Here is a 24,025-nt window from a genome sequence, read left to right as displayed (position 1 = left end):
CCCCGACCGGGAATCGAACCCGGGTCTCTGCAGTGACAGTGCAGTGTCTTTTCCCCTAGACACTGAAACATGTAAGGTGTGGCTGTATTACATAGAATTAACTTTACACTAACTATGAATAAGAAAAGCTATAGTTAAATGAGATTCCTATAGTCACATAAGACTATAGGAAAGTCTGGGTTCTTGCAGTGCTTTTGAGGTCTCAGGATACTTCTTTCCACTGTTGGAGCTGTCTTATGCACAGAAAAACACTGTCGTGGTTCCTCCAGTTTAAAGACACTGATCCTCTGCAGGACCCTGTATGCATGGAATATATGTTTTCATGCGGCAGCAAATAATTTTGTCTACGATTTTGGTGTTCTCAGAGTCCCTACTGCTGTACAAAGATCTTAATGCTATTTTAAGAAGGCAAAATAGACACTCCTTATTGCAAAAATTTGCATTGAGGAATATTTTCTTTGTAATATGCATTTTAAAATTGCCATTGCAAGAAATGGCTTTGATTTTGAAGAAGAATCATTTCAAATAGTTAACCATGAATTACTCTGCTAGGAAGAACATAATTATAGGTTGGACATAGCTGCTCCAAATGAGATATATGGAGTTAGTGACTATTGAAAAAATAATGCCAGAAGCTGAAATAAATATAAAAAAGAAATTTCTCTTACAGTCAGGGTTTAACAGTGGTGTTTTAAAATGTCTCCAATTTCAAACATGCAAATTTCTTCTAGACAGAATTATTAGTGGGACGATATTGTTGAATTATGAATTCCTCAGTGTAATAGTTAAAGAAGGTAGTTTTATCTTTTAAAAGAAACTTGTGATTAAGTCTTGTCTTAATATCTGAGCTTTTGCTCAGAACTACTGAGAACACTATAGATACCTTTTCAAATCATAAAAACATTGCTCTTGCTTTGCCTAAGGTATTTTCACAAGTAAATGTTATATAACATAATTTCAAACATATGTTTGTATTACATGTAAAGAGATATATACCTAAGCAACATAGTTGTCTTCAGTTTGAGGTGTAAGGGATTTGGCATCTATGCACCATTAAATTGAAAATAATAATTTAGCAGTTTCTTTTTAAAATCATACTTAAGGAAACACAGATAGGTTGAATAGTCTAAGATTGTGTACTGTTTTTCAAGGACTCATTTACTTGAAAAGCACCTGAATACTGCAAGAAGAAATCCTTGTAATTTATTTTTTTAACTGCTTACTCATAATTTAGGTTTTTATTGCATAAACACATGCTTGCACCTTTCATAACTTGAAATTTTCAACAAAAGACTTAAATGTTACAGTGAATTGATGATTTTTAGTGCGTCTCTAAATGCCATTCTCAAGGTGATTTTTTCATGCCTAAGTAACCTGCTGTACTTTCTTTCCTATGAATTTTACTGGCATGTATTCATATTCATCATATGATATTGCTTATGTACATTACTAGCCTATAATGTGTTGTTGAAGGCTGGTTATTGGAGCAAAAGTTCGCTTGAGTATTTATCCCTATTATAACTGTCATGCCAGTTCTACAAAACTTCCTGATGTTTTGGTTTTTTACTAGTACAAGTAATTCAGTTTTTTTCCAGTTCAATCTTTGGTTTCATTTTTTGCCTAACTAGTGGGCTTTAGAAAAAGGTAGTAGGACTTCTACTCAAAGGCAGGTGAATGAAACTTGTGATGTGTAGTCAGACATACAGACATCAGAGAAGCTAAGATGATGGCCTTCCTCTAAGGCTTAAAGCCAAAACTATTTCTTGGTGGAGGTGGATCTTGAGTTTTGTGATAAAAATATAAGGTATTTATCATTAACTGAAATAATTGCAATAAGACTATGATACATGCTTCTTCAGTGGTGTCTATTACATTTTTAACTTCTTATCTTTTTATAGCACAGGTCAGAGCACTAAAAAATGAGCCAGAGACTGTTCAAGTGTTTAAACTCTGCATCCTAATGAACACAGTATCTGAGCATTAGTTGCATTAACTCACTCTAGAGCCAATGTGTATTATCTTAATGCAAAATGTGAGAGTGCTCCCATCTTTTGTTTATGGTTAAACTGCTGTTGTGTTGGCCTATCCTTTAAATGTGAATAATACTTTCTGCTGATGTTTTGGTGTTACCTTCTGGACGTTTCTAAAAGGTTTGGCTTTGAACCTGTGAAAAAATTATATGGAGCATCTTACCGCAGAATGTCGACCTTCTAGAAGAACATTTAGAATTCCAAATATACAGGATTTTTGGTTGTTTTCATATTAAATAGTTTTAAACTACTGTAGCAACTTCTTACCCGAATAGTATTTTTTCTCACATTATGTGAGCTTTTTTCCTCACATTCTTGTCATAAAAAACCTTTCCTTATAATGTTAATATTAATTAGTATGATATTAATCTGTTGTCATTTCACCTCAGTGTTTTAGAACTTTCATTCTTATTTGATCTAGAAGCCTATAAATTATGAGTAACTTTAAGTAATTCAAAAGTATTGTGAAGGAGTAAAGTAAAACTAAGGATAATGTGGAAGAGTCATTCCCTTTAGGAACAATGCAACCAGATCACTCTGAGTAAGGTCTTCCAACTTTCCAGAATGAATAAGTCTGTCTATTCTCATTGTTTAGAAATCTTACTTTAAAAAAGAAGGAGGAAAAAAGTCTCCTTTCAGAATTTAATTGCCAAAATGTGTTTATAAAAAAAGGCAATGAAAAAATGGGGCATTTAATTATGATTTAAAATTATTTAAATTCCAGTGCACCTGTTTAATCAAAAGAAAATAATGTATGCACAGTAAAGTCTTTCTATTGTGCTTCTGATGACAATAGCAGGTATTAAGAAACTATAATAGGAAGAGAATATCTAACGTTTTGTTATGTCAAGAGACGTAAGAACTATTGTATTGGATAAGTTTTACAAATTTCTACTATATGAAGCCATAAATTTCCAATTCAGCTTCATCTGATTACCTTCTAAAGTTAAATGCTCCCCTGAATATACAATTAGATATTTGGTATATCCTTGATATCCTCGTAAGAAAAATGTATTATCCTCAGATGCATACATCTGTCCAGAGTATTGCAAAGCTGTTACTCTGACACATGAGCATTTTCTGCTTACAGTACAGGAAAGCTGTAATTACAGGGTTCAGTACTTTCTCCTTATTTTCATATAACTACACCCTCACTCTGTGAGGAGCTTGGGTTATGCTGGACTGTAATTGTACAATGAACAGAGGTGCTATACGAATTATCTCTGCTTCCTTACTACTGGGGTTGGAATGTGTGAAGGGGTAGGCTGCTGCAGAGCAAGATGGGATTCTAGAACTTCGGTGCTGTGCTGAATTCTTCTGCTCTTGGATGGAGTTTGTGCAGGGTGCAGATTATGTTACTGGAAGTGGAGAATATGACAGTTTACTTGGAGTAGACATAAGCATTCATACGTGAGCATTCATCAGTAAAATTAATCACTGGGAGAGGTTCTTTCAGAAAGGAAACAACTGTGTGGTGCCAGATATTCTGCAATAGTGTATTAAAGGCATCTGAAAGTGGGAAAAATTTGGTTTTAATCCCTGTCCCAATTAAATAGGGTAGTAGCTATGCATCAAAGTATGTTAGCTAAATATTTTCTAAAATGTTTTAAGTATTTAAAGGGTTTTAAATATTGTTTTAAATATTTTTAAAATATTGTCCTTATGTTTGTGAAGCAATAATACAAGCTTTGAAGTGTGTCATAAGTTAGATATAAGGTCACCTATTAGTACATAAAACATTGAAATAAGAGGTTTATCTCTATTCTGTGCCCCCAAAAGACAGGGAGGTAGAAAAATTATTTGAAAAATACCTATCTGTGTAATATTTGTCTCATTCTTTGACGTGGCTCAGTTCTATTGCCCAGTTCTGCAGCAGATTATAGATCTGTACAGTCTTAACAGATACACAAAATAATTACCTTTTTTGTAATGGTTTTATATATCCTTTTTTCATTCAATTCACTTAAAATTCCAAGCAAAGTACACTGAGATTTAAAGAAATAATTCATTTTAGTTTCTTTTGCCTTGTTTTCTTATTGTTGAGTCTCTAGCCTGCACAGATTCAGCCTTTTCTTCAAAGTGTAAGAATCTCATCACTCCAAGAAGCACAATTCCATGAGTAACTCACACTTTTTCTGCTGGGGTAGTATCCTGGTTCCAGCCAGGACAGGGTTCATTTTTGCAGTAGCCAGGAGGGGGCATGGCTAGGACACAGAGAGTATTCTATACTACCTCAAATCATGCTCAGGGGTTGGAGGGGAAGGGGCTCCTCCTGGTTGGGTAGCACAGCAGAGTGAGTGGTCGAGTAGTGTCTGTTCTGTGTGGTGAGCACTCACGTGTGAATCATTCGCTTCTCTTGTACACCATGTTATTAATATTGTTGCTGTCACTGTTCATTTTCTTATTTCATTGCTGCTTCCTTTTAATTGTTTTTATTTCAACATGTAATCTTTACCTTTAATGCCTCCAATTTTCCTCTCCATCCTACTGCAGCGGGAAGGGGAGGAGGACCGGGAAGTGAGCAACTGGTGTTTGGTTTGGAGTGTTTCAGTGTTAACAGTAAAATGGGGAATGCCATGTGGTTTGTTGTGAATGAGAGTCCTGACTCCAATCCCGTATGTCTCAGATGTTGCAAGAGCCAGGGAGGCGCATATACCTTGTTATGAATCAAGTCATTTGACCAGTTTTGCATTTGCTCTATGCTCTACTTCTGTGGTACTTGTTGGCTGATGTGTTGTAGGCTGGCACCACTGTTTTAACAAAAATAGTAAATATTTTGTGATTGTATTGTAAAGAGATAACATTCACCTGAATGATCTTCCTTTGGAAGAAACAAAACCCTATCCGTTTTTTGAAATATCCCAAATAACAATTAAGTGCATCATTTACACAATGATTTCCCCTTAACAGTTCCGAATTCTCAATTAGCAAATCGTCATCCCTTTACTGAATTTTGAATGCTCACCCTTTTTTAAACTGCAGTTTAGGTGCTCATTGCTGAAAATACACTTGCAATTTTTTAAAGAATCTTTCTTATTTTGTCTAATTCATCTTTATTGAATGTAACTGAGTGTCTTTTTTATTAAGATGAACTGGAGAAAATTTTCCTGCTTTTCTTCATACTGCTACCAGTCAATCTCTTACAAAAAATATTCCAAATGTAAAATAATATTGGGTATGGTCTCAAGCCCATTATTTATGTACTACAGATTAGAACAGATAATTTTGGGCATCTTACCATTGTGATCCATATGTATCCATTGTGGAGAGCATGCTATCTATGCTGTTGCCTACATTCTAGAGCAGTTACCTTGTGACCTACAATGTCTTTGCATTTCAAAATCTAAATAATACCATCTGTTTAAGCTACTTAATTCTCTTTTCTGAGGCCTGAGGAAAACAAAATGATTTTTAAAAGCTGATGTATGGCTACAATCTTCATTCAAAGAGGTCAGCTACAGCTTCTTGTTGAAATTCAGCAGAAAAATTCTAAATAAGCTGCCATTTGAACAGTTTTGCAGTTATGTTCATTCAGACATATTTACATGTCTGAGAAAATAACCATGAAAACAATTTTAAATTAAATTTAAAGTTACAGTGTAACTATCTACACATTGTATTTGTCTTCTAATCATGTTAAATTATAAATTATTTGAGAAAATATAAAACAAAGGGGGCAGAACTAGAGTTATTATGTCTTTTAGGTAATATTGACTTCCCTGTTTGTGTATTTCATCAGGAGGTTTGTGTACAAAAAAGTTAAGTTTTATGATGGTTTATTATCATATTGTGTGCAATACAGAGGCAAGTATATAACATTTAATGTGCTGGGGAATCTGTGAGAAGCAGTAATTGTCTCAGTAAATTTTACATTTTGTTGAGCTTCCTCTAAAGGGATATATGCCTTACCTACTTCTTTATGGTATCACACAGTGATCCTTAGAAGCACACTGAAAATACAGTGGTCGAAAGGTAAAAAAGAAACATTATCTTTCAATATGCAGATATGTTATGACAAAATATATGTGGTGTATTTACATTAGGTAATAGTTTTTGTAAATTTCCTGGTTTTGTTTCAGATTTTTAGTGCAGCTAATCCAAAAATAGTGTGAAAACAGTGTACTCTGTATGCAGCTCTGTACTTCCTGGAAGTTGCACTAATATGGAAATACAGTAGTGAATTTTTATAAATAATTTATAAATTATACTGGCACTTGAAAAATTTACTTTTATTTGGCATTGTTTTGTACTCTAAGGTAACATGACAGGATAACTGTCTTTGTAAAACCCAAGATCATCACTCTTTTTCAGTTCCTATCAACCAATTTGAGCTTAACTAGGCCTTAATGATAAGGTCCACAAGATTACTACACCTGAGAGAAAAATCTATAAGACAGACTTTCTAATTAATCATTGGTCGTGTTCAAGAAGGTTTTGTTATTTTTATGAATATTAGAATTTATGTAGTCTATTACAAGTGCCGATTGCTAAAACTGCATTTCATTTTTGTTTCTTCAGATGGGTAGCTCTTTTTGTGCTAAACTGTACACTTTGGAGAAAAGACTGTTGAGAAAGAGAGGGAAAAGGATTAAAAAGGGAATGTCAAGGGCAGCAGTTTGATGGCTGGGGCTTTGAGCAACCTAGTCTAGTGGCAGGTGTCCCTGCCCATGATGGGAGGTTGCAATGAGATGATCTTTAAGGTCCCTTCCAACCCAAACCATTCTATGAGTCTGTGAATTTCAAACATGGATCACTGAGGATAGGAAAATAGCAAACACCCCATATGAAATTGACAATTAAATAGTTGGCAAACAACATGGAGTGAAAATTCTACAAAATAGTTCAAGATTTACCTTGTATGCTATCTTATTTTGTCAGAAATGTCAGAAGCTGCTAACAGTGCCCATTTAATGAGATATGCTTGGTGGTATCCCTCCTTTAGTTCAGGCTGCATGGAGAGCTCTTGCTGCTGGAATACAGGCACTCAAGAGCCACAAAAGTGGTGAGACTCCTTATTAAAAATTCCTCTTTTGAAATTGAATTCTGGAAATGAATCTTCTCCTCCACTGAAGTATTTTTAAGTTTTAGAGAAGCTCACCTGACACTATGACCAGGAGGGATGGGGAAGCCAGAGGAAACATCTCATTACCCTTTTAAAACAGAGTAAAACTATCCAAAGTGATCTTTATTGATTTAATGTCTTTGTATTTCTACTGAAATCACTCACAACAGAGAGAACAGGTAGAATACAAGGAAAAAACTGAGCTGAAGGATTGCTTTGCCCTTTGCTTCTTCAGTGAAAACCAGAGTGCACCAGTTAAGAAGACTCTGAACTCTGGGCCACAGTAATCTTTCTGCGTCTTGTTTTTGCAGTCTGTTAGACAGAGATACATTTCTCTGTGTTGCTGTTTTGAGAAGAATATATTAAAAAATCAAATGCATGCATTTATTGTGCCACTGGAAATCACCATACAGAAAGCTGAAGAACTGCGTTGCCAATTCTCTTATAAGGAGGCAGTTGCAATGCCTCCTTAGCAAGTAACAATGATGCAGTTGTAGAATCATAGAATCATTGAATCAGATGAGTTGGAAAGGACCTCTGAGATCATCAAGTCCCTTGATCCACTACCACCACAGTTACTAGATCATGGCACTAAGTGCCACATCCAGTCTCTTCCTAAACACCTCTGGAAGAAAACTATACTTGGCATGTGCAATTTCATTAAGATTGACTATTTTATGTGCAAGTTTGGGCTAAAGATGGATACATCACGGTAATATTCAATTTTAACTAAAAGGCAACCACTGTGCCCTCATCATTAAGCTGAAATTCTTACCTAAACTTCAGCTAGATTTTTCACCAGAATTTTTTTTGTATGATTTAAAGTACCATGTAGATACGTTACAGAATCTTCATTTAAATATATATTTAATGAGAAATGTTTTATAATTTTAATGAGTCTTAAAAGTCTTTTGATGAGCAGTCAGTGTAATTATGGTATTTAAAATGATTGGATAAATGCATACGTTTTAATTTACCTTCCTCGCAACTGAGTTTTCATGCTGGGTATTTTTAACATGAAGAATTGTTTCATTTTGTGTCAGTTTATCCTCCTCTTCCTTCCAGAAAATGTTTTATCTCTGAAATAAAGTTAAATATGAATGATACTAGTAGTATTGGATAATATTGTAATAGCACAGTCAAAAATCAATCCAGGAGATGAAAATTATTTTGATTTTGTTACAAATTGATGATTTGTTATCCAGAAGTAAATTACAGAGTAGCTCTGTCCCATATGTGTTGTCTCTGTTGTGCTTGAGGAAATTACCTGCAAAATTTCTGCAGAAGACGTTGCACTAGGTACTGCGCTATCAGCAATCTGCTTCACTGCCACAACATAAAAAAAGAGAGAGGCTCAGCAAATTTAGGAAAATAAGGACGTTATAGAAATAGTAGTTAAAAGGGAAAAACTGGGCTTGTCATTGCATTGTATGCTGTATCACACAACCTACGTGAAGACTATTAACTGTCCCATGCTGAGCCTTACATTTAGTTGTTCCAAAGCAGTACACACTGGCTCCTAATTAATTGTTACTTTTACCTAAACACACCAAAAAAAGAAAAAAAATTGTTTTTTATTAATGAAAACTGAGCTCATAGTAAGTTGAGTCTTTAATACGGAATAGATAAACTAATATTAGTACCATGACCCTAAAAAAAGCAGTGAACAAGAATATTGTTTCTCAGGACCAGTGTCAAATGTCTTTTCCTGAAGTCCTCCAGGAGGTTCGCCTTTCCCCAAGGTCCACAGATCTTTATATTTGCTTAGTGAATGAATACTTCAGGTAAAAAATACTTGATTATAACACAGCATGTGTCAACAATTCCCAAATTCTGATTTGATTTCATTTGGCATGTAAATTGCTGGCCATGAGGTAGCCATTCCTGATCAGCAAAATGTTTTAGTATATTACCCAGGAAAGAATATAAAAGAAAAGTAAAAATATAACGATGCTTGCTAAAACACTGGCCTACATTCAGCAAATTGAGGTCATACTTCCAAGCTTTGTATGGATCTGTGCAGGTATTTCCACCTTGCAGCATTCACCAGCAGTTAATACAAACCCTCTTTTGTATCAGCAATGCTAGGTTCAGAAATTTCCTTCCTCCTTTTGCAAAAGAATATGAAAATCTATTCTGTTCTATTAAATTACTTTTATGTCATTCACTGTGCACCTTTTAAGTGTATCTACGTGCTTTGCAAGTAGATACTTGTATAATAGCATGTATGTACTATCATCTTCATATCTTACATGTGTACTGTCATATGGGAGGTCATAAGTTATTTAATTTCTGTCACAGAATATGTTTATTAGAATTTTCTTCTAAATATTTAACCTCTTATTTTGAACATAATTTATTACAAAGTCAAGTAGCCTCAGATTTTTACACAACTTTCCAGCAGGTGCCAATTCCACTTTGCCATGCATTGATGTGTAACTTAGTAGTACCAAACAGAGTTCTAGCTGTGTTCCTACAACTTTTTCTGGTGTTTTTTTTTTTTTTTTTTGCTTTCTCTTTACATTGAAGCACACTTAAAAATTTAACATGCTTTTTCCACAAACTTTTATAATTTTGGGTCTCTTTGACTTAGTTGTCCATTTGTGAAAGAATGCTGAGTTTAATAATTTCCATAGTTGATACGTCTGTATAGTAAACACTGATTTTTACATGCTTAACAGTTTTATGATCTGCAATACCATTTACAGATATTGAGAATACTAATCTAGAAACAGCACATAATTTTCTTTTGTCAAAAACAAATAAATCTGTGCTGATAAATATAATTGCTGCAAAGCTTCTATGAATATACTTAAAATTAGATTATCAGAAACTGATAATTTCATCCTTTATTTTCTTTCATATGTTTGAGGTTTTTTTTTATTATTGACAAAACAATATTTTAAACAGCCTTAACACCTTCAGAAACTTTCCCGGGAACAGTGGCCACTTCTATCTGCATGGTTTCAGCCACATCTGTGGCTGTTTCAGATACTTCTGAATCAGAAAAACTGCTGTTTATGATGAAATAGACACATTGCAAGTACCAGTTGCAGCAGATACAGTAGGTTTTATGATTCTAAGGCTCTTTGTCATTTCTGAATCTGTCATGCTTGTTAAAAATTCTGAGTAATTAAAACAATTTCAATACATTTTTGACAGGTTATTCTTTTAATATTTTTATCCCAGAATAAAATGCACATGGTGCTCCACAATTATATAGTAAGAATGCTGTTTGCCTTGAGCAGAATTATAGAGAAAAATAGAATTTCAAAAAAAAAGAGAGAAACATTGCACTAACTGTAGCTTCATGGTCTTATTTATTTATTTATTTATTTATTTATTTATTTGGTGGCTGTTTGTGAAGGAATTATTCTTTTTCTGAAAGCACTGAACTTCATGCTGATTTCTGATCTTTAGAAATACAAAGTGCGTTATCAGGAGTTCAAATGTTGCAATGAATTTTTACATTTCTTATCTCTTTGCTACCTCAGATCTGTCCTGAACAGCATTGATCTAATGCTGTTTCATAGCAGAATGTTCTCTGAAATGTGCAAGCAGCTGCAAAGAAGTTAATAGGCTACAGATTCCTGCTTCAAATGCTGAAAATGGCATTAAGTAGCAGGAATTTTCCAGATACTGCAGGCTCCACCTGCATCTGGGTTTTTTGGGGCCATCTTCCAAAATTTCTTATGTGGTATTTGGATGGTTAGCAAAACCTCTACTTTGGACTTCCAGAGAGTAGACTCCAAGCCATTCTCCATCGTTTATCCTTCATCCTGGCGAACTGGGGATGTCCCAGATGAGTGGGGCCCCCACAAGAAGAGGTGGTGGGAGGATCTATGGAACTACAGTCCTGTCAGACTGACCTCAGTGCCTGGCAAGGTTATGGAACAGTTCATCTTGAGTGCCATCATGCAGAACATACAGGACAACCAAGGAATCAGGTCCAGCCCGCATGGGTTTAGGAAAGGCAGGTCCTGCTTGACCAACCTGTTCGCCTTTTATGATCAGGTGACCTGCCTGGTAAATGAGGGAAAAAGGCTGTGGATGTGTCTGCCTGTACTTCAGTAAAGCCTTTGACACTGTCCTCTATGACATTCTGCTGGAGAAGCTGTCAGCCCTCAGCTTGGACAGGTGCAATCTCCACTGGATTAAAAACTGGCTTGATGGCCGGGCCCAGAGAGTGGTGGCAAATGTGCTGCATCCAATTGGCAGCCGGTCGCTAGTGGGATTGATTCCCCAAGGCTGAGCTGTGGGCCCAGTCCTGTTTAATCTCTTTAGTGGTGGTGTGGACGAGAGGATCAAGTCTACCCCTCCGTAAGTTGGCAGATGACACTAAATTGGGCAGAGTGTTGATCTGCTGGAGGATAGGAAGGCTCTATAGAGGCATCTGGACAGGTTGGATCAGTGGGCCGAGGTCAGCTGTATGAGATTCAGTAAGACAAAGTGCTGGTTCCTGCACTTGGATCCCACCAATCCCATTGCAGTGCTACAGGCTGGAGGAAGAGTGGCTGGAAAGCAGCACAGCAGAAGAGGACCTGGGTGTGGTGGTTGACAGCTGGCTGAACATGAGCCAGCAATATGAGTGGGTGACCAAGAAGGCCAATGGCATCTTGACCTGCAGTAAAATAGTATGGGCAGGACCAGGGCAGTGATCATCCCCATGTACTCAGCACTGGCTGCACCTGAAATGCTGTGTCCAGTTCTGGGCCCTTCACTTCAAGAAAGACACTGAGGTGCCGGAGCAAGTCCAGAGACGGGCTGTGGAACTGGGGAAAGGTCTGGAGTGCATGTTCTGTGAGGAGCAGCTGAGGGAACTGGAACTGTTTAGCCTGGAGAAAAGGAGGCTTATGGGAGACCCCATTGCTCTCTATAACTACCTGAAAGGAGGTTGTAGCAAAATGGGATTCTCTTCTCTTAGGCAGCTAGGGACAGAACAAGAGGAAAGAGCCTCAAGTTGTACCAGGGTAAGTTCAGGTTAGACATAAGGAGGAATTTCTTCATTGAAAGGGTGGTTAGGCATTGGAACAGGCCATCCTACAGTCACACTTTCTTTCTCCTGTCTTAAGGAATTAATCAAATCTTCCCTGAATCACTGTATTGCAGCATGACAGAGTGCTGTACATCTTCCCTTGTTCTCCTCACATCTCTGACCAAAGCTACAATGTAGGACTTGTTCATGACTGGCAAAGGCCAACCTGTTAAACTTTCTGAAGGCATTTTCTTGATTTTTAGCTTTGAAGTGTGTTTTGCTTTTGAAAATTATGTAAGAGCAGGTATGTATTCATAAAAAATGTTCACGAAATTGGTGTTTTCTATGCCAGTAAAAGTTGTGAACACATCTTCGTGAATTTCCTGGTTGCAGATATACATGCACATAATCCCAAGGAAGTTCCCAGTGAGAATAAATATTGTTTAGATTATAGCAGCAACAAACCTGTGCAGTTCAGGTGAATCTACAAGTATTTTCATGGTGTTACTGTTTTCTTACGTCTTTTTTTTGCATCCCTATCCTCCCTGCTTTGTTACTTCCACTTCAGACATCATGTGTATCATAGACAACAAGCTTTGTAGTGGTCTTTTTGCTTTATCTCTTGAATAATGCCATCCTTAGCTTATGCACCCTCCAAAATAATGTCATCAGGAAGCTGGGCAAATAATCTGCCAAATATTAGTTTCACTAGCCTGCTAAGCATTTGACTAAATCTTCATTGGAGGATCCAAAACATTGATATTAGATAGATTATGCTCAGATCATGTAAGTTTTTTCACACAGCTTTTGTGTCTGTTTGTTTTTTTCTTCCTATACCACAAGCTTTTGCCTATTGCAAGACTAACAGATTAATGAAAAAGAAGGTAATAGGCCAATCCCTTTGGTAATTATACTATGTAGAAGAAAATACCTCAATTCTTTCTTGCATTAGTAAAGCAAATATTACAATTAAAATTATTCTACTGGGTTAATTTGAAAACTAGAGCCTTGTGGTTTAAAAACAAATTATTTGCACTGTAGTATTTAACTTCCCAAAACAAAAAGGAGAAGAAAAAATTTAGATTAAATACGAGGTATATTAAGACATTTCATCATGTCATATTTCTGCTTAATCAACCCCCATATTTAGAAACTACTCATTATAATAATCTATCTAAAAAACAGTAAAAAACTATTTGCAGTTTTCAGTGTGTATGCATGTTGAGTAAATTAATCAGCATGATTTAAAAATTTGTTTAATGCACGGCTTTTTGAAGTTAACTTTTTATAGATGCTTTTTTCAAGGTCAGTTTTACATTCCAGAGCTCAGCAAGCTATTCTGTAAAGCCATCAGTCTTTGTAGTGGGCCAAAACCAGATGAAATTTGCCTTTGTTTATTATCTTTTTTCAGGTAATATTTGAAAGAGTGAATTTGAGCTAAGCAGAGAAAGTAAAGCTCTTGGCCAATTTATTCAGTAGTGCTATCAGGGAATTTCTTTTATCTTTTACCTTGGTTGCAAGATGTTGGGCTGCATGAATGATTTCCAGTATTCTCAGTCCTCAATTACTAGTTTTTCAGTTCCAAGCATAAACAAATTCTTTCTCTATTTATTTCACATTAACCTTTCTGTAGAGAGTTGCAATAGAGCAGTGAAAGACTTGAATGACTAACAATGAGGCATACTGTGAACAGAGATCCTGTACATGTATCTTTACCCCCTCTCTGTTTTTTTTATTTACCTCTTTGCTAGTCTGAAATTGATTTGTTGGGCCATGTAAATTTTTATCTACAGATTATTTTGTTCTTCTTTCAGATGGTATCTCTGCTCAAATTGGTTGTTGCATTTTCAGTCTGCTCCTGGTAGTCCTCAGGGGGAGTGAGACCAGGTTAAACAACCAGGTACCAACTTGTGAAAACAGAATAGGAAGCAGCTGCTAGACTTCTGGGATTGTTGAATTCACTTTTCCTTTGGTCCTCACAGGCAACTGGGATATTCTGGCTACAGGCCAGACAGCAGTGGTTTTCCTTTGTTATGAACATGAATTGACAAGATTTTTTAGCCCATTGTTCGCTCAATTTTGAATAAAACCTGCCAATAAAAGTCAGCTTTCTGGCTCCCCGAGCTTTATAATGCACGTTATGAACTGAGTGAAATTCTTCTAAAAGGAAAAAAAAAAGAGTATTTTAAAAAAATTTCAATGCATTAAGAAGGGGATTATACTACTGCCACAATAATCTTATGTTTCAAAACATTAATCATTTTTATACTATCATAGTAGCCCCTTCTTACCAAATGGAAGAAGTTTCTTGTTGACAAAATATGAATTTTTTATACTCTTAAGGCACAAAGCTGTCAAATTATCAAATATAATGTCTCAGCAGATATATCTTGTGTTTGTATTTACAGAACACACATATGCCACAGTAACCACATTTGAAATTTTGATCCTTTAAAGTATTTACATTGGGTTTTCAGCATTCATTACGGAAAGCCTTTTTAAATTGAAATAAAAAGGGGAGGGGTGAAGAGAGGGAACAAGCAGAACATGATGTGAAGAGCAAGATAATTTTACTAGATGCATTTCTATCATGTAATCATATGCAGGTAAATCATATGCATTTGCTGAATGAAAATATTCCTAGCACTGTGATCATAACATACTTCCTTGGGCCTCTTGATTTTCTTGAAAATTTATAGTAATGCTCAAAATAATTGAATTAATTTCATGTGATGATTCCCAAGTTATTTTAAATTATTTAAAATATATAATCTTTGGAATAGTTACCTCCAAGAACTTAGCTTAGACGTAGTGTTATTGATCCCATTCTTCCATAATACTAGCCCTCCTGAATGCTTCTATCATTACTCTGTTACTTGCAGGAGTACTGGTGTGTATGTTTACAAAGGTATGCTCTATGCATACATATTTGAAATATATGCATTTACATAAGCACACAGTGTTCTTAGTTTCAAGAGTCAGATAAGCAACTTCATGCATCCGCTAGAAGTATTGGGAATAGTCTATAGAAGAAATAAAATAATGGGGACATGATACAACCTGCAAGTAATAAGCACATGTGATCCTAGCCCAATTATTTCTGTAATGTCATTATAAGAAATTACCCTTGGTGAATAAATTTTGCTTAAGATTCTAAGCAGTGAGAGAATGTGTAAAGCACAAGTCCAGCAAACTGAAGCTGAATAAATTGCTATTACTAGAGTTATTTCATTGTTTGTTTTGTTTTCTTTTAATTAAACTTATTTTAAAAGAAACAGTAAAAACCCAAAGTGCTTAGTTTTAAATAAAAAGTATTTTACAAGTATTCCAAGGCCAGGCTGGATGGGGCTTTTAACAGCCTGGTCTAGTGGAAAGTGCCCATGGCAGAGGGCTTAGAACAAGATGATCTTCAAGGTCTCTTCCAACCCAAACCATCCAATGATTCTGTGATTCTATACTTGGTTTACCTGAAAAGCTGAAAATAATAGTTTGGGCTAAAAAAAAAAAAAAAAAAAATTGAAATGAAAACCCCAAACCATATTGAAATATTGTTTTTAAATAATACCTAAGTAATTTATTTCTAAAACATTGTGTATAAAAAAGGAAATCTCAAAAAAAACAGAAAATAAAATGAAAAAGACATCCTGCTGCCACAGAAACCTAACAAACAGAATATATATCTTCAGAATAAAATGGTTACTGCTTCAGCAAAGCTGGGGCAGTATGATCCCAGTTCTCTCAAATGTCCTATAGTTAAAGATACGCAGTTTAGAAAGAGTTGTAAGAATGCACTGAAAAGTGGAGATTTAACTTAATGACTTTTTTTTAAAAACAACTGAAATGTTGAGGATATAGATCTTTCCATTTTTCTTCTCTGTTAGAAATGTGAATGGAAAAGGTCAAATTTTAAAAAAAACCCAAATAACAAGAACCAAAAAATGTTTCATCCTGTTGCACTATGTTCCCAGTGCAACTCATGGCTTTATTCACCATGTATCAAAGATATGGGCTAGCAAACACCAGTAATAGGGTGGTGGATAAATACTACCTCTCCTTTTTTATTTCAGCTGGAAAGCTTCTCAAATCTTTGCTGTGTGCCTTCCACTGCCCTTAACAACATCCTTCATAGCATGTTCTTGCCCTGGGAAAGAGTCTTTCATCATTTTATTTCAACACTTGTGAAATTTCTATTTCAGTTCAAAACTTCTTAAATATCCTTCTAATGTCTTAACTTCATAGCTGGGACAGGTTAACCTGTGAGTCAGAGCTCTATTCTCTTCTCTTCTCATGACATACTTTCTACAATGTTCTACATGTACTGTTTTCTTCAGTACTTTGAAATACTCTCTCTTCTTTTCATTTGTGCTTTGGAAGTAGGAACATAACTCTGTTGATCCCTTATAGCTGTGACTTCCTACAGTTTTTTTCCCCTTGCTACCATTCTTGTGGTGTATAGATAATTAAAAACATAAACAATAATTCTTATGGTGTCTTCCTTTGTATCTTCTAGAAATAAATGAATTTATTTTAGTGATCAGAAAGATTCTAGAAGGACATTTCTCATTATGTTTGTATATAGGTATCAGAGGAATTTGGCAAAACTGTATTAAGATTTTCAGGTTTCATTTATTTCTGAATATGATGGAGAACACCGATTTTCACACAGATTGGCCTGAAAGCAATATAACTTTCCACTACAGGGGGCTATTGTTTATTTTCAATGAAGAAAGAAAAGTGAACTGCTTTGTGTTAGATAGACATAGAAATGTTGTCCCGATTTCAGAATGAATAACACTACCAAAACCTGTGTACACATTGCATTGTTCCTCTGTGTATTTAATGGCTGTTCACTTCCCTGGTTTTTTTGTGTCCCCCAGGGGAGTATGTGTTTAGTATGTGGATGAAACAGATATTAAGAAATATGAGAAAAGTATTACAAAAATGACTGAAACAAAGCAGTCAATTTTTTGAACGGTTAATGTTTAGGAATTTAAATATTAGTAACAGTCCTAAATAAATTATTTTAAGTAAATGCAATCCAGAGGTTTCCTTTTTAATTTAATACTACCATTAGAAAAATAAAACATTGAAACACATGGAAACTAAAAGACTTTTCAGGACTTAGGATTATGAACAGTCACTGGATTTAGTTGGCTGCGTAACACTGATGTAAAATGTATTTCATGGTCTATGTTTTCTCCTGTTACAAAAAGGGTATTTGCAGCTGAAATACTGAAGTGAAACTTACAGAGATTTATATTCTTCTAACACTTAAAAATGGCAAACAAGATACCATCTGCTAAAATTCCTTATCTTGTGGTGAAGTATAGCATGCTAGAGATTGATAAAACAATTGTTTCACAGCCTGCAAAAGTTTAATCCACAGCTGTGTCTCTTATAAACCTCAGGAAGCAAAAAGGTGATTCATTAAAATGCTCCATGAGCTGGTAGCAAGTCTTTATATTTTAACTAAGTGCATGATTTTTCTACCCATTACAGCTCAGTGTAGACAACAGTACTGAATTTATTGGCAGTATTCTAATAAATTTAAATGTATACTTTTATTTTTGATTAAAATAAACAATTACATGTACATTTAAATTTAATTGTATTGATTTATCATACAAAATCTCAAGAGTGATACAAAAATGCCAAATACTTTCCATGTCAGGTATGAATGAATACACCAGTATAATAAGGTACAAAGGGATAAATGGTTGTTTCAACCAAAGGTGATTGAATTCAGTAAAGGTCCTGCACAGTTATAAGAGTAGGATATGTGGTGATGGCTTATAAGTAGTGTGGAAATTGCAAACAGTGAAACAAAACACCAAAACACCTGTCTCTGCTTCATGCCTGCTTTGTAACTTTCCCCTTTCTTTGTCTACAGCTGCCAAAAAAAAAATGGTCAGTATCATCTTCAGCAAGCTGCTAATAATATCTATCATAATTATATTTTATAAAGAACAAGTGTAAGGACAATTATGAAAACCCCTTTTGGAGAAAATACAATTAATCATTTCACATCTGTTCAAGTTTAAAAGGCTACAGAAGTACTAGCACATGAAAAATACTGTTTAAACAGCAAAGGACCAGAGGACCAACTGAACTGGGAGGGCTCCACAGCTGCATGCACACGATGTAAGAGAATCTGCCACAGCTGGCAGCACATCATAAGGCTATGTCACTTGCAGAAAATCTCCACCTATTAAACAATAAAAAGAGCTTCATATCAATTTCACAAAATTGCATCAATTAGATGTTTATGGGCAAACTATTGCTTTCTTTTGCCTCCTTCCATTTATAGTGTTATTTGTAAATAAATGCATTTACACAAAAGTCTGAAAATTACAGCAAAACAGCTTGTTGGAGAAATTGAAGGTAAATATGTGGAAAATATTTTCATGTGGATCACATGGAATTACTCTTATATCACAAACAAAAAAGGGAATGTAAGTTAACTTTAAGCATCTTTTTTAGTTTGTTTTTTTTTTTCCTCTCCACTCTCGCTTTCTTACATGGTATTTGGCAAAAAAAGACCTTCTCTACTTGTGCTCACTGTTTCTATTTGTAATTCACTACTTAAGAGCTTGTGCTGCTTGAAGCCTGAGTATTTACCTATGCTAGGATGCTTGAGTGGCACTGTCTGTGCCTGATTTAGATTAGATGTCTATTATGTAATCTTTTTAGCTCATTTCTCTTTTTTGATACATAGTGATTATTAGGCATAGCTATTATTTAATATAGAGATCCATATTTTCAGCTACTTCATGGGCAGCTGTAAAGTTAATGTTTCTACATTTGCCAGCAATTCCCTACATGAGGAGATACTAGGTTTTGCATAGGAAATACCAGTGGTATAATTGTTTTCTTTTTTTTTTTTTTTAATTCCTTCTATAGAATTATGTAACATTTTCCAAGACATTCAGAAATGCAATAGATAGCAAAATACAAGCTAAGTATTGTTAGCAATGCATAAAATGCCACTATAAATTTATATTAGTGTGACCCATTCTATAAATTGTTCACTTCTTAGCCATTGGCTTGTATAAGAAAATGACATGGTTCTTTACTCTGATACAAATAAGGACATTTTTCAAAGTTGAAAATACATCTATGTTGAAAGTATTCTTATATTTCATTTAAATTTTGTTCATGTTTATTCTTAACATTTTACATATTTTCCATCTAATATTTACACATTTGTTATAACTAATCAGCTATTATAAACAAACCTAGGAACTAATCAAACAGTATTTATTAATGTAAAATTCATAGCAAAACCTCTTCAAATGTGGCAATCTGCTGCAGGTAAAATCTCTGTCACTTCTGGTATATATTTATATATACATATATATATTTGGTCACTATTGCATACTACTTCATGTTTTATTTCATATACTGCTGCTTTGGTATCAACTGCATGTACTTAGTCTTGATCTGTAACAAGCACCTAAATGTAATATGAAGTCCCTGTTAGAAAGTGCCTTCATAGGAATATACCTACAATTTACAAAGTATATGCAAAATTGCAACAGAAAATCAAAGGAGCAAATGTATCACCCTGTGTCCGGCTCTACTGCAATGTCCAGCATGCTTAACAGGTGCACAGAAGATTTTCCTCTGCATCTCTGTTTCTTTACTTCCTGTAATTCACTAAGTGGAGAACAAAAGTATCACAAAACCTAGTCCTGGATAGCCATTTATATAAACAGATACATTGATGGCATTTATATGCAAGGATAGCACATGGATACATCGCTAAGGAAACCTGAGCAGGAATCACTGGATCTTCCTGGGTCACTGAATAGTTCCCTCTTGCACTTTTTTTTGTTAGCTTATGGATGTGCCAGTCAAGACTTCTTCCTCTCTTGGTTCTTATTTATAAGGAGAAACAAAAACCCTCCCAGTGCTAGTCATGCTCTTTGACCTTGTGATCTAGGGTCTAAGCTGACCAGCAGAAAACTTCAGTAATTGCTATATTTATCTGTGCTAATGTGTTTTGCTGTATCTATCTGAAAAAATATACTACTTACCCCTCTGCCTCCCCTTGATTAGCCACAGGCAACACAGAAAAGAACAACAAAGTGTTTCAGAGATTCATATCAGGTGTACACAGTATGTCATCTACATTATTTGATATTTCAGCATATTTTGAAAACATTTAAAATTTTTAATTCTCCTAAGTACACTAGTATTACTGGATTGAAAACTTTTGGTGGTACCCTAAAGATTACAAAGATGATGGCATTTTCTTCTTAACATATGCTTTCTTTAAAATATGAAGAATATACTGAAAGTAGGGCTTTCTGGACACTTGAACTCGTCTTTTTAGGGTTATGTGAAATCTAAGAAAAAGGGAGGTGGTGATAGGATGGATAGGTTCAAATAACTCCAGTATCCTTTGCAAATGCTGATTTTATTTAATGTTCCAGGATACAGCCAGACTGAAATAAAACATGTCACCTATGAATTTGGATTTTTTTTCTAAGAGCTATGTTTTGAAACGAGCTAATGATTTGAAACAACAGAAGTTTGCAGGTTGGCTGTTCAACTGATGAATCTTGCATTTTGGAAGTAATTCATGATGATAATTTTATTCATATTCACATTACTTGAACTGGCTAGTTGGATTTGTGCCAATTACTATTGCCAAAACAATTGTGACACATTTTTGATATGCGAGTAAAAACATCTATTTTGGAAATTTTTGACTAGTAAATGTTGACTTTTTCCACTTAAACACAAAACTAACAGCTAATTTCTCATCCTGTTTAGAACAACAAAAGTGTGTTGTGGCCTTCTTCCTTGCTGTCCAGAAGTCTTTTAAAAAATATATATTGTCCCCAGACTTTAAGCATGAAAGTCAAAAAGTTTCTAAATTATATGAGGGACCAGGTGTTTGTCAAGCTGATTTCATAGTTCTTTAATTCCTGGATACTGTTAAGCAAATGCATAGAAGGCAGTCTTATCCTCACTGGACCTGCTTAAATGCTTTAAAAATAGACTACTTTTGGACAAATTGATAATGTAACATATTAGAATAACTTGCTATAAAGTTAACACTAAAGAAAGGCAAAACTGAGTGACATTGAAGATTTTTACCAGCACTAATGTTTAAGGTTCAATTAAATGTAATGACAAATATAAAGTCACTATCTTTAAAAGCAATCTACTGATTTATTGTTAAGCTTCCATTAGCCAAAACTTCTAGATTTCTGTGTTGTACCTCCAACATTAATTGTTTGGAATTTGTTCCATCTAGCATTTTCAGTTATTCTCCTCCTAAGCAAATAGCTCCTTTACTTAAAAATATGCAACAAATCAAATAAATTAAAATTAATCAATTCTATTGGTATAGTGGTGTTTCTGAATGACTTTGAGGACCGTAAATTCAAATTAAGGCTTGCAGAACTTCTTCCTAGGTTTGACGACAAGGTACATTAGCAAAAGGAAAAAGGTAAACTAGTCACCCTTTATGCAGCACTGGGGATGCTTGCAAAAGTAACTGAACTTTGGCTCATGAACTGAAGGCTCATTTATTCTATAAATATATCATAAACTGGAGAATGAAGCAGAGATAGAAATTAATTGTACCTAATGTTAATATTCACATAAGGTTAAATACGATAGGAGTGGAGTAATAGGAAGTTAATTATTGCAAAACTTGGATGATAGGCATTCATTGCTTTCAATTTTATTCATAGTGTGCTTTGCTTGTTCTGATACTTCTTCACTTCAGGCCGTAATATGGGTTGTCAGATTCAATTTTTAAGGTAAAGGTGTGATGGATATATGCTAATTTATACATGTTCATTGAACATATTTTTTCCCAGCTGTTTTTAAACAATGAGACTGTACTACAGAGCACTCGTTCTCTTTCTGGCTTTAGTAATATTTTAAATAGTTACAAAAAATGTACAAAGTGCTCTATTGCCAATAATGACTGTTCTTCTCTTGCAAATATGAGGAATGCTGTTTTCCCGCCATTCTGTATTATATTTCATTTATTCACCAATCTAAACTTGTATAGTTTAGGTTGTGGTTTTTGCAGTCTGAATGAGGACCTAAGAAGTGTGAGGACAGGATTAAAGTATTGCACTTGACATTAGTTTCCTAAAAGCAGTCTTTGTTCTGCTGCTTCTCTCCATGTCTCCTACTTCTCAGCAGCATCTTATGGCTCATTTATAACCTACTGGATTTAATACTTGAAAATCTGATTTCTGTATTTAGTATTCATGCTTTACCTTTTGTCTTCAGCTGGTCAGCACTGTGAGGCTACACTTCATTGTCTGCTTCGAACAGAAAGATAAATATTAAAGGGATGTCAAATTCTTAAATATCCACAAAACTTGTAGAAGAGATGGAACCACATAACTGAGCATTGTGTAGGCATAATTTGAGTGTTAACAAAGTTTAGCTCACTGTGTATCAGCACTAATTCTGAGTTTATTATACTGATTTTCTTCAGAGGAATACTGCATTACTTCTAAGGTTCTATATTAAATTACTGGAAAAAAAAGAAAAAAAAATTCATATTCTTTCACTTTTTCAGTTGTAATGGTATTAGGACTCAATCCTAAACTAGAAATGAGTATTCACATAGGGAAAGAAGAATCTGATGTAATTTATTTCTGGTTGTGACACGTATACCTGATGGTTTAAAAAACAAAGAGCCTGCCAGTTTTGTGGTATTTTGTAATATGGTACCATCACTGCCAGAGAATTATGACAATCACATTAAATATTTGGTTGCATTATTGCAAACTTAGAGACTATTGAGACCATATGCTTAACTTCCAAAGCATGTGTTAGCTTTTCTGCTTTTTCTTTCCTAGGCTTCCTCCTCTACCTGTGTGTGTGTGACATAAAACAGAAAAAAAAAGAGCACTATTGCAATAAGTACAAGTAAGATTATGTGGTAGCTTTGACAATTTGTGTCAATATCCTTGTGGCCATGCCAAGGTTTGTGTAGCAAGATTTTTGGGGGTTGTATTTTGAATGATTCAGTAATCTCAGCTGGTGTAACCCACTGCTAGGGAGGGCAGTGAATTGATAGTAACAAGTTCTGTATTTATTTGGTTATTCTAAAGACTGGTTTAAAACACATAAAAAATTACTAAAAATTTATTTTTATTTCAGGTGGGAGATGAAAGAAGATGCAGATCTTGAAGATGAGGAGAAAGTTATGGTGGAACACTTAAAAAATGTTTATTTGACACCAGGCAATCCTGTCTCAGAGAATAAAGAAGAACAATTACCTTGACAGATTTTGGGTAGCATTTTTTTTCTGAATTCAACATGATTAACATAATGGCTTAGTTATAACTGACAGGGCTAGAAAGCTCAGGAATATGTATCTCCTGTAGGAGACAGTAGGAGTTTTAAACTAAAGAGTGTTCTCCTGTGATTGTCTAGTCACCCCATCCAGGCAGCAATTGTTCATACAAGTGTAAAGTGAGCAACAATATATGAAAATGTCAATGTCACAAAACTCTTGTTTTTTTGTATCTCAGTACTGTGTATCTCAATACTGTGGAGACAAAAACCTGAATGACAAACGAAGAATTGTTTGAAAAGTATAAAACTCTCTCTGAAAATGATGCAACTTTAGACACATGCTAAGCAAATACTCCTGGCTTCCATCCACCCCTTTGGAATTGGAGTCAGCCTGTCTCCAGCTAGTGTTGCTCAAGGACCTTTTCTCCCCTTTGGTGCTTGTTAATTAGATCACCTAAAATACATGAAAAGGGACAGGTATAGACCATAAATCTGCAGTCCTTTGTGAGTTGCTCCAGGATGAGTACACTTGGCCATTATTCCCAATCAAAAATGCATCAGCCTTATTACTCTTACAGATCCTAACTTAACATCCAGTGTATGCTATGTCTTAAAAGGCATATTACAGAGCAACTGCAAGTTTTGAGAAGCATCTTTTTCTTTAAAAGAATTATTCAC

The 24,025-nt window shown here is 34.9% G+C and overlaps 1 protein-coding gene across 6 annotated transcripts in view; it reads left to right on the top strand.

Annotated features, from left to right (window-relative positions):
* The window catches only part of KIAA0825 (KIAA0825 ortholog), a 238,079-nt gene extending 214,523 nt beyond the window's left edge, over positions 1-23,556 (top strand). For all 6 annotated transcript variants that reach the window (XM_027878183.1, XM_027878158.1, XM_027878149.1 and 3 more), the window contains one exon: positions 23,210-23,556. In XM_027878183.1, the coding sequence (XP_027733984.1) occupies positions 23,210-23,333 (124 nt within the window). In that variant the 3' untranslated portion in view covers positions 23,334-23,556. The remainder of the gene's footprint in view (positions 1-23,209) is intronic.
* Positions 23,557-24,025: the final 469 nt, after the last annotated feature.

The sequence above is a fragment of the Empidonax traillii genome, unplaced genomic scaffold, assembly GCF_003031625.1.
Source record: "Empidonax traillii isolate 1590-97213 ecotype Southwest subspecies unplaced genomic scaffold, ASM303162v1 scaffold4:size3804566, whole genome shotgun sequence".
Lineage (NCBI taxonomy): Eukaryota > Metazoa > Chordata > Aves > Passeriformes > Tyrannidae > Empidonax > Empidonax traillii.
Note: the sequence above shows the minus strand (reverse complement) of the source record. Positions and strands in the feature narration are given on the sequence as shown.